This window comes from Panthera onca, chromosome C2 (assembly GCF_046562875.1).
Source record: "Panthera onca isolate mPanOnc1 chromosome C2, mPanOnc1 haplotype 2, whole genome shotgun sequence".
NCBI lineage: Eukaryota > Metazoa > Chordata > Mammalia > Carnivora > Felidae > Panthera > Panthera onca.
Window position 1 is genome coordinate 127825415 of NC_138347.1, and position 12236 is coordinate 127837650.

The following is a 12236-nucleotide window of genomic DNA, read 5'->3' on the forward strand; positions in this document are numbered from 1 at the left end:
ACGGACTATAAAGACGGAGTATAGCAGTCTTAAGGACTGTTTCATGGAACAGGGGTAACAAGGGGAAGGTTCTACTTTTGGTGTGAGGGGTATGCTTCTAACAAACAGAATCTCCAGTGAGTAACAACAAAATAGAAGAGAAAAGGAAAAGAAGTAAGATAACAGAAAACTGTTTGAGCATTCCAGAAACTGAATAGCACAAGGTGAGTTTCACCTTTTGCAATTTTGCTCTGAGGAAAGTGTGCCCTGTGGCTAAAACTCCAGCTGAAAATCCCACCCCCTTGTGGCTGCAGGAACCAAGGGAAGGAGCCCAGAATAATCAGGATTGCTAGAGAGTTGGGGTTTGCAGGGACTCCCTGGAAACAAGAGAGCCAGGGAGAGAGAATCCCAAATTCTGGATATGAACTTTTCCCGATTCTCTGGCTGACCCCTGAATCATGCATTTATGAGACAGACTGAAAACCACAGGAAATGAAATCTGAGCTGTTTCTCCCTGCAGACTTGACAGTTTGCAGGTTGAGTCTAACTGAGTTAACTTCCTGTTAAATCGGAAACATTGACACTTTTTGGATCAATGTCATAGCACCTACAGGCTCTACATTGTAACATTCATAATGTATATAATCCCAAACTACCATTCAGACAAAGACTCAGGGAAATGTGACCCCTTTTCATGGGAAAGGATGCCAACCTCAGGATGACCTGGGATTTTTTTTTTAAGTTTATTTATTTATTTTGAGAGAGAGACAGACATGGAGAGAGACAGCAGAAGAGGCGTAGAGAGGGAGAGAGAGAATCTCAAACAGGCTCCGCACCGTTAGTGTGGAGGCTGATGTGGGGTTTGAACTCACAAACCGTGAGATCATGACCTGAGCCGAAACCTGGAGTTGGACGCTGACCCAACTGAGCCACCCAGGCGCCCCAGGATGACCTCAGCTTTAAAGCAGCTATTATAGCTATGCTCAATGAGATAAAGAAAGGTATGCTTATGATGTATAAAAATATAAAGCGCCCCAGTTGATAACTGGAAATTATAAAAGAAAGATTAATAAGAAATTGTAAAGTTAAAAAAGACAACATGAGAAAAAAATCACTAGAGGAACTTTCTGTTAGCAAAATGGAAACGGTAAATCAAAGAATCAATGAACTTAAAGACAGTTATAAGGAAGAGAGGAAAAATTGGGGAAAATAACGAGCAGAGCCTCAAGAACCTGTGGAACGATTTCACACGTTCTACATACAGGTAATTGTATTGTAGGTGGTGTCATTGCTTTGAGGCACTCTCAACCTGTAGTTTTTCCTCTACCTCTTTATATATTAAAAAAACCCAAGTTCACACCAATACTTTCAATTCCAATTCAATACCACATAATTCATTTTAGTTTTGTTTTCCATATTTGTACCTCCTTTTCCAATAGCTCCCATTGTCTCCAATATATTTCCTCATCTCCTTGCAAATAGCTAATTTCCCAACCTTTCTTGGCTGCTGGCTCTCCCCCACATGGATCTAGATATCTAGTAGGGATGCCTCCCTTGCCTGAGACATCTACCTTGATTGGGTCTGCCAAGTAGCTTTTTGGTGAAAGATAAAAGAAAGCCAATAAAGTGTTTTGTTTCATTCTGAAAGAAGGTAAGAGAAGAGTTTGGAAGGGAAAGACAAGAGAAAAGCCAGTTATTTTTCTAAAATGCAAATTCATCACCTTTGGATCATGTGTATCCATCTATGTGTGCACACACATACACACACACACATACACAGCCCTGGAATGACTTCCCATTGCTCTAAGGCCTTGAATTCTATCACAAGGGTCCAGGAGGCTGCTGCTGACCTCCCTGGCCACTTTCCTCCTCTTTTCCCAAATTCCCAGCATAGGGGTCCTCTATGAGCTCCTTTAATGTTCCATTTTCTCTCTTGCCACAGGGCCTTTGTGTGTGCTATTTATGTCTCTCAGTGTTCTAACCTCCCCTTTCATTTGGGTGACTTATTCTTCAAATCCCTGCTGAAGCACCATCTCCTCTTCTGGAAGCCCTCCTTAATCCCCCTAGATATGGTCAGATTATATTGTTATTTACTGTTTTATTCATGTTCTTACAGAACACAATGGCTTTTTTCTCCACTGGTCATTATGCACTTATATCTGTGTCTGACTAATGTTACCTTTCCTCATCAAACTGTGAGTGATGTGAGTAACAATGTCTCTTTTTGATCTTGATAGTGTCCCTGGCCTGTGACCAGTACTGACACATAGCAGCTGCTCAATACATACTGTCCATGTGAATAAATTCTTTGAAATTTTAGAACCACAAGTTGTTAATCAACAAACATGTTATCTGTCTATTTTTAAAATATTTATTTTTGAGAGAGAGAGAGACAGAGCACGAGTTTGGGAGGGGCAGAGAGAGAGGGAGACACAGAATCTGGAGCAGGCTCCAGGCTCTGAGCTGTCAGCACAGAGCCCGATGCAGGGCTTGAACTCAAAAACTATGAGATCTTGACCTGAGCCGAAGTCAGACACTTAACTGACCGAGCCACCCAGGTGCCCCATGTCTATTTCAATTAAAAGGAAAAGAATGGAGAAATGATATGATAAATATAGTGAGACAGAGGAACATAACAATTGGTGAAGGATCCTGAAAGCTCTTAGATCTAGGAGTTTATACGTTTTATCAGTTAGAAGAACAACAAAACCACAACGAATGGTCTAACTAATGTATACAAGAACATCATGTGGGGAATCCTTTACCTAAAAAAATTTAATGTAAAGCATAAATGTTTGGTTCACATCATTATTTGGTGATTCACAGTCATTAAACTGTTAGTCCTTTCAAAGGCAGAATAAAGTTCCATTCAAAATCCAAATGTGAGTATTTATGCATGTTTTGGAACTAGAAAAAGTGATTTCAAATATACCTGAAAGAAAAGATATTTGATAACAGTCAACAAAGTGTTTTTTTTTTTAAGGAAGAATAAAGGATAACCTCACCCAAAGAGGAGAACTTTTGCTAAAGTTATTATAATCCAAACAATACGGATAGTAAAACTTGTGCTAAAGTTGTTACAATCAGAACAATATGGTTGGGCACAGAATAAGTAAATAAGTTGATGGAGCAGAATTGAGAATCAAAACATGGTTCATATATGCAACTTAATATATGACAGGATGACAAGTGATCAATAAAATATGGATAATATATTTAACACATGGTATTGTTAAATGATCTATTCACTTGCATGAAAACAGGGTAAAAAAATATATATCCTAATACATACTCAAAAACAATTCTGAAGGGCACCTGGGTGGCTCAGTCAGTTAAGCATCTGACTTTGGCTCAGGTCATGACCTCACAGTTTGTGAGTTCGAGCCCCGCACTGGGCTCTGCACTGACAGCTCAGAGCCTGGAGCCTGCTTTGGATTCTGTGTATCCCTCTCTCCCTGCCCCTACCCTGCTCAGGCTTGGTCTCTTTCTGTCTCTCAAAAAAAAAAAAGTTACAAAAATTTAAAAAATTTTTTAAAAAGTTTGAGAATAGCCCTTGTGTCCACCAACAAAAGAACAGATATATAAGCAATGAAATACTACAATAAATGGGAACAAAGTATTGCTGCACACAACAGCATGAATGAATCTCACAGACACAAAGAGCATAGACTGTAATTCCAATCATGTGAAGTTCTAGAACAGGCACAACAAATCTATGGTTGAAAAAATAATCAGAACAGTGGTTGCCCCTGGGTGTAGGGTAGGGGTGACAACTGACTGGGGAGGGGTATGAGGGCACTTCCCAGTGTGATGGCCATGTTCTGTATCTTGACAGGAGTTTGGGATATACAGGTGTATGGATTTGTTCAAACTCTATACATGTACACTTAAGAATCATTTCTTACCAAAATCTCTGGGATGAAGCAAAAGTGGTTCTAAGAGGGAAGTTCATAGCACTGCAGGCCTCGCTTAAGAAACCAGAGAAATCTCAAATAACAATTTAACATTACACTTAAAGGGAACAGAAAAAGAAGAACAGGTGAAGCCCAGAGCTAGTAGAAGGAAGGAAATAATAAATACCAGAGCATAAATAAATGAGAGAGAGATTAAAAAGACAATAGAAAATATCAATGAAACTAAGAGCTGGTTCTTCAAAAGGATAAACACAATTGAGACATCTTTAGCTAGACTCAGCATGAAAAACGGGGAAAGGACTCAAATGAAATCAGAAACAAAAGAGGAGGCGAAGTTATAACTGATACCTCAGAAAACCAAAAGTCTTAAGCAAGTGTTATGAATAATTATATGCCAACAAAGTGGACAACCTAAAAGAAATAAATAAACATTTTACTGTCTTCTGAGACTGAATCATGGTGAATAGCCCGATTACTAGGAGATTGTATCAGTAATCAAAAACTTCCCAACAAATATTAGGGCAGGACCAGACAGTTTCACTGGTGAGTTCTACCATTCAAAGAATATGTAATACCTATACTTCTCAAACTCTTTCGAAAAAACTTCAGGAAACACTTCTAAACTCATTTTATGAGGCTGGAATTACCCTTATACCAAAACCAGACAAAGACAATATAAAAAAAGACAATTACAAGTCAATATTCCTGATGAATTTTGATACAAAAATCCTCAATAAAACATTAGCTAACCAAATTCGATGATACATTGAAAGGATCATACACTATGGTCAAGTGGGATTTATTCCAGAGATGCAAGGATGGTTCAACATCCACAAGTCAATCAACATCACACACAGCATTAACAAAATGAGAGATAAAAATCATATGATCATCTCAGTAGATACAGAAAAAGCATTTGATACAATTCATTCATTTATGATGAAAACTCTCAAGGAAGTGGGTATAGAGGGAACATATCTCACCATAATAAAAGCCTCATATGACAAGCAATGGTTAATATCATACTCAATGGTGAAAAGCTGAAAGCTTTCCTTCTAAGATCTGGATAAAGACAGGATGCTCACTCTCCCCATTTTTATTCAACACAGTATTGGAAGGCCTAGCCAGAGGAATTAGGCAAGAAAAAGAAATAAGAGGCATCCAAACTGGAAAGGAAGAAGTAAAACTGTATTTGCAGATGACATGATCCTATATATAGAAAACTCTAAATCCTCCAACAAAAAAACTGTTAGAACTAATAAATGAATTCAGTAAAGTTGCAAGATACAAAATTAATATACAAAAATATGTTTCATTTTAACACACTAATAACAAACTGTTAGAGAAATCAAGAAAACAATCCCATTTACAACTGCATTAAAAAGAATAAAATACTTAGGAAAAAATTTAACCATGGATGTGAAAGACCTGTATGTACATTGAAAACTATAAGACTGATGAAGAAACTGAAGAAGATACAAATAAATGGAAAGCTATTCCATGTTCATGGATTAGAAGAACTAATATTGTTAAAATGTCCATACCACCCAAAGCAATCTATAGATTCAGTGCAATCTTTATAAAAATTCTAATGGCATTTTTTACAGAACTAGAACATATTATTCTCAAATTTACATAGAACCACAAAGAAAACTCAAATAGCTAAAAAATCTTGTGAAAAAAGAACAAAGTCAGAGGTATCATAGTCCTTGATTTCCAACTATTCTGTAAAGCTACAGTAATCAAAACAGTATGGTATTGGCAAGAAAACAAAAACAGAAACAGAATAGAGAACTCAGAAATAAACCCATGCCTACCTGGTAATTAATTTATAACAAAGGAGCAAAGAGTACACAATGAGGAAACGACAATCTCTTCAATAAAGGGTGTTGGACAGCCACATGCAAAAGAATGAAACTGAACCACCATCTTATACCATATACAAAAATCAGCTCAAAATGGATTAAAGACTTGAACGTTAGACCTAAAACCACAGAACTCCTAGAAGAACACAGGTGGCAAGCTCCTTGACCTTAATCTTAGCAATGTTTTATATTGGATTTGGCTTCAAAGGCAAGGGAAACAAAAACAGAAATAAACTAATGGGACCACATCAAACCAAAAAGCATCTGAACATCAAAAGACGCCATCAACAAAATGAAAAGGCAGGTTACTGAATGGGAGAAGATATTTGCAAATAAATGTATCCAATAAGAAGTCAATATCTAAATAGACAAAGAAATCATGTAACTCAGCATCAACAACAAACAACCTGATTACAAAATGGGTGAAGGATCTGACTAGACATTTTTCCAAAGACATACAGATGGCCAAGAGGTACATGAAATCTGGAAATGCATCAACAGAATAGGATGGAGTGAAGAATGGACAGAGGGACAGCTCAGATGGATGGTTATATAATAAATCATACAGAGCAAGATATTCATTCTAAAACCTAGATGGTGGGTAATGGCTAGCCTCTGTAAATTCTATCAAGCTCTCTGTATGCTTGAAAATTTTCCAAAATGAAATCTTGGGAAAAATAAATAAATTTCAGGTGTGCTTAGTATTTAAATATAGAGCAAAACCCCCAATAAGATAGTACAGGAAACTTTAAAAAGCACTTATAACCCTGGAGTGAAGAGAGATTTTTAAATAAACCAAAAAAACCGGGGTGCCTGGGTGGCTCAGTCGGTTGAGCGTCCGACTTCGGCTCAGGTCATGATCTTGTGGTTCATGAGTTCGAATCCCACATCAGGCTCTGTGCTGACAGCTCAGAGCCTGGAGTCTGCTTCGGATTTTGTGTCTCCCTCTCTCTCTGCCCCTTTCCCGCTCATGCTCCTGTCTCTCTCTGTCTCTCAAAAATGAATAAACGTTAAAAACATTTTAAATACCCCGATGTTTATAGCAGCACTTTCAACAATAGCCAAATTATGGAAAGAGCCTAAATGTTCACCAACTGATGAATGGATAAAGAAATTGTGGTTTATATACACAATGGAATATTACGTGGCAATGAGAAAGAATGAAATATGGCCTTTTGTAGCAAAGTGGATGGAACTGGAGAGTGTTAATGCTAAGTGAAATAAGTCATACAGAGAAAGACAGATACCATATGTTTTCACTCTTATGTGGATCCTGAGAAACTTACCAGAAGACCATGGGGGAGGGGAAGAAAAAAAAAGAGGTTAGAGAGGGAGAGAGCCAAAGAGACTTAAAAACTGAGAACAAAGTGAGGGCTGATGAGGGGTGGGAGGGCAGGGAGGTGGGTGATGGGTATTGAGGAGGGCACCTGTTGGGATGAGCACTGGGTGTTGTATGGAAACCAATTTGAAAATAAATTTCATATTTAAAAATTTTTTTAAATAAATAAGTAAATAAACAAACAAAAAAACCCCAAGAAAACATAGAGAGAACAGATGCGTATTTTTGACCAGAAGAATATTAACCGCTTTTGGAAGCCAAAGGATATCATAAACAGTATCAAAAGAACAAGAGATGTGGTAAGGGGAACTAACTGTATCATACATGGAGACAAAGGGTTAACACCCTAATATAAAAAGGCTTCCTATAAATTTCTAAGAAACCAGCATACAACCCAATAGAAAAACAGGTAAAGGCATGTACATATAATAAACAGCAGCTGAAACGTGAATCCCAGTAACTGTGCGAGAAGACAGTAAAGGAGTATCTCCAGCAGTCAGGTGAAAAGGCAGACCAAAACAAAAGGAAGTAATGCTTTTCATCTTTGGATTGGCAAATTGGTAAAGACCGATTGCCTTCAGTGCTGGTAAGGATGTTGGAAGGTGGGCACCATACGTTCCTAGTGGAGCGTAAATATTCACAAACTTGTAGAAAAGCAGCTTGGCAGGAAGAATGCCCCTGAGACACGCACAGCAGAACAACAGGCACAGTATGATCCCACTGTTATAAAATAAAAATCTTCAAATTTTGGAGCAATGAGAAAAGTGTGAAAAGAGACATGCCCAACTATTAAAACTGACGCCTAAGGACAGGGGTTGGTACACTATGGCCTGAACACCAAATCTGTCAGGTCACCTGGATTCTTATAGCCCATGAGCTAAGAATGGTATTTATACCCTTTTAAAGTGTTACCTAATTATCTACACAATATCCTCTATGTTGCCTCTTAGCCAACAAAGCCTAACATACTTATTATATGGCCTTTAAGGAAAAGTTTACTGACTCTTGCTTCAGGGGGGATTGTGGTTTCTTGGTTGTCTTTTTCCCCCCTTACTTCTCTGTATTGTTCTTATTTTTATAATAACATCCTGGGAGTGAAGAAACCAGGGAGACCAGTTAGGAAGCTACCAGAAGGGACCAGGTGAAAGAGAATGGTGCTTTGGAATAGGATGGGGGCTGCAGAGATGGAAAGAAAGAGGCAGATTTTATTTGAACCTATGGGAGTTGCCAAGGGATTGGACATGGATGGTGAGGCAGAGAGAAATCAAGGGTGACTCGCAGGTTTCAGTCATTCGTTGAATTGGTGGAACCACTAAGCTGGAGAAATTGGGGAGGAAAATGGAGGAGAAAGCTCTGCTTTGGACCTGTAACGGTTGGGACTAGAACTGTGAGAACCAGATGACTGGATGGAGGTGATGAGAGCTGCCTTGACTGTGGAGGGGGAAGCTGATTGGGAATACCAATGTGAGAGTACTCATCATGTACACGGCACTTAGAGCTGTCTGGAAGCACGGGAGAGGGAGAAGAGGAGGGGACCAAGGGTCTGCCTGGTGACACAGTACCCAGCCCCACCGGCGCCTACTTCTGCTGATGGACGTCTCTGACGCTACTCTCCAACTGCCTGGATTCCTCCAAATCACCTCTTCCAAGGTGTCCTTTTCCCACTGGCCAAGAACACCATCCATGGTTTCAGAGTAGACACCCTGACCCTTCCTTACAGCCTATGCCCAAATGCTTACCTGGACAACGAGGACAAGCAGCTGCTATTGTTTCTCCATCTAGCACCTGCCTCCCCCAGTGGGAGATAAGTTCAAGTGCCAGTCACTTCCAGTGTGCCCTGCCATGGGTCCCCGGCCCAGCCATGTGCAGCCACTTTTTATTCATGCCATGCTTTTACCTGAGAACACTAAGAAGGACTCACCAAGGAGCTGGTGTAGGTGGGGTCTGAGGTGTCATCCTGGAGGTAGCGGGAAAGGCCAAAGTCAGACACCTTGCATACCAGGTTACTGTTGACCAGGATGTTCCTAGCAGCCAGGTCCCGATGCACGTAGTTCATCTCAGCCAGGTACTTCATGCCCGCGGCGATGCCCCTGAGCATCCCTACCAGCTGGATCACCGTGAACTGCCCATCATTTTGCTGTAACAAGACATAAAGGGCATTGGGATCAAGATGGGCTTCAGTGGTTAAACAGAAGCCACAGGACCACGGTCCTGCTGCTTGTCAGCCTCTGTCTGTGACTGGCCATGCTGCTCACTGTGTCCTTCTCCCTCCCCCCTCTCCCCCATCCCTCTCCTTGAATGCTCTGCTCTCTCCTTGCCAACCCTGTTGATTCTATCTCCAAAATACATCTCAAAGCCATTCACGCCTCTCCATCTCTACTGCCTCCATTCTAACCAAGTCACCATCATCCATCACCTGTAACAGCCTCCCCACACCTGCCTTTCCCCAATCCATTCTCTACACAGCAGCTACAGCCAGTTTTGCAAGACATAAATCAGGCCATGCCACTCCCTGGCTTCAAGCTCTATAACAGCTTCCCATTCAATGTATTAGGGAAAAGCTCCAAACTCCTCCTCATGGTCCACGGGACCCCAGGGGATCAGCCACCACCTCACCTGCCAGCCACAGTGACTGGTGACCTCTCAGTCCTTTCCCAAGCCAAGGTCTTCCTTCCTTATGGCCCCTACACCTGCCGTCCCCTCTGCTCTTCCTCACAATCAACACTTACCTGCCCTTAAGGTCTCCACTAAGTGTCCCTTTTTCAGAGAGAATGTCTCTATAACTACTCCCCTCCTCCAAATATGATTAGCACTTTCTTACTATCTTCTCGTCTTTTATGAATGCTCTTATTTTTCTTCTTAGCATATCACAAGTTTTAGGTGTGTATGTGTAACACCTATCCATCTGCCTCTGCTGCTTGGCTCTCTGAAGACAAGACCCTCTCTCCTGTGGTTACCATTGCACTCCCAGTGCTAAGAACTTTAAATAGAAAAAGCTCAATAAACATGTGCTCCATTAGTGACTACTACATCTCTCCCTGTTTCCAGAATTAAATGCTTAAGGTATCTTCCTTGGGTCCTACCAGAGCTGTCAACCTTGACATTGGGATAGCCATATGCACCTCACAGGGATTAGTGGCAGGAGAAACACACACACAACGTATGGCATTGGCCCTCTTAGCGAATGGGAGCCAAGCTGCAGTGCTGCCCCTCTCCAGTCACCGGTGGGCTCACTGTTTCCTGGGTGGATGCTCTCCTTCAAGGTTTGGTGACAGACCTCAGTGAATGTATCAACCTTCCTCCTGCTTCCCCAAAGCCCTTGGGTCTTGGCTTCTGCACACACTGGTTACATCAGCAGACCCCGTGCTTTGCTGCCAATAACAAATTTTCTCTTCTAGTCCCGCCCCAGCTGCTCCGCCAAAGAACGATAAGTAGTATTCTGTTAAGTAGAGCTTGGCCCAGGCATTGAGAGGCTTTGACTAGGGGAGAGGTGAGAGGAGGTAGAACACCCTGGGTCTAGTCTAAGTTACTGCTGGACACAGACCCTGGGCAAAGCAGCCATTCCCCAGCTCCCTCCTGTGAAACAGCACACAAAAACGTGCACAGCTCCCATTTACTGAGCACCTACTGCATGTGAGGTGATATACAACACAGTCACATGCACTACCTCACTTAAGTGTGTGTGAGACACAGCATCTATGCATGCACTCCTACAAAAGCATTTTCCATGCAAAAATAAATATGGAAAAACAAAACAGCCATTGAAAAACTACCCTGTGTATTAGAGAAAACCCCACCAATCAAACAGTCTAACCATGATAGTGTGAATGTTGAAGACTTCCTTCTGCAAGACTGCAAGCCCAGGTCTGTGTTCTAGGGCTACGCCCCTTGATCAATCAGAGTGAGCAAACTGACGCTCCCTCCACACCTTCCTGAGATGCCTCCCAGAAGAGAACCCCCAAACACACTGGGATTGACACACCCCAAGCTCCAGGCTGTTTCTAACTCAAACCTTAACCACCTCCCACCCTGCCTGGAATGCTTTCCCTGCAATATTTTCTTCTAACCAACTCCAAAAGGAAGTGCAGATCTGCTTTTTGGAAACCCTGACTGTTGTTCAGCACATGGTGCCCATCTGTGAGAGCTGGATGTGCTGTGAGTGATACGAATCCTCCTCCTTGCTAATGAACTTCAATCAACACCTCCTCGAGAAGTTAGCCAGGCTTTTGCGAACACCATTCATTTTCTCTAAGTAGGTCTCTAGGGACCTGCCTCCCCAGAAAGTTGTCATGCAACTTCTGTATGTTGGAAAATGTATCTCAGCTGCAAGTCACAAGGGTCACATTTTTCCAATTCAGTTTGTTACTTCCTCTCTGTAAGTGTAGACAACAATGTGGTTAAAAATGAATGTCTCCCAAAAGAAGCCGGTTTGTAGATAGATTCTGGGGAGGGGATCGGTGGTGGTTGTAAACAGCTCTGGGAAGAGAAATGTTGGAAGAATGCACAGCAATAGGTCTGTTTCTACTTTAAATCACTGAAGCCTTCATGGAACAGCTTTACCATCTGATTTGTTTTAATATTTAGGTCAGTCACCCTTATAGGTTCTGGGGTCAACGAAGGCCAAGAAGTGGTTAAAAGTCCAGGCTTTTGGGGAGCCTGGGTGGCTCAGTCGGTTAAGCATCTGACTTCAGCTCAGGTCATGATCTCACGGTTTGTGGTCTGAGTCCCAGGTTGGGCTCTATGCTGACAGCTCGGAGCCTAGAACCTGCTTCCGGTTCTGTGTCTCCCTCTCTCTCTTTGCCCTTCCTCTGCTTGTGCTCTCTTTCTCTCAAAAATAAATGAATAAACATTAAAAAAAAAAAAAAAAGTCCAGGCTTTGGAGACAGACAGACCTGGCCTGGACCCAGGCTCTGCTGCTCACTGGCTGTGTGCCCCCGGGCAGGTCATTTAACTTCCAGAGCCATCATTCCCACATCTGTAAAATAAGAACATAGCGTCCATTCTTCATAGGATTTTGGTGAGGTTAAATGAGACAGTATACATGAAAGGGCTTAGCTCGGTGCTCGTGAATACTAAGACAGCAACAACTGCTGGTATTATCAGCCAAGCCATAATGTCTCACAAATCAGCTCTCCCAGA

General features: G+C 41.5%; 1 protein-coding gene across 3 annotated transcripts in view; it reads right to left on the reverse strand.

Annotated features, from left to right (window-relative positions):
* EPHB1 (EPH receptor B1) overlaps positions 1 to 12236 on the reverse strand; it is a 430500-nt gene that overhangs the window by 41134 nt on the left and 377130 nt on the right. For all 3 annotated transcript variants that reach the window (XM_060638721.3, XM_060638722.3, XM_078432322.2), the window contains one exon: positions 9019 to 9234. In XM_060638721.3, coding sequence (XP_060494704.1) covers positions 9019 to 9234 — 216 coding nt within the window. The remainder of the gene's footprint in view (positions 1 to 9018; positions 9235 to 12236) is intronic.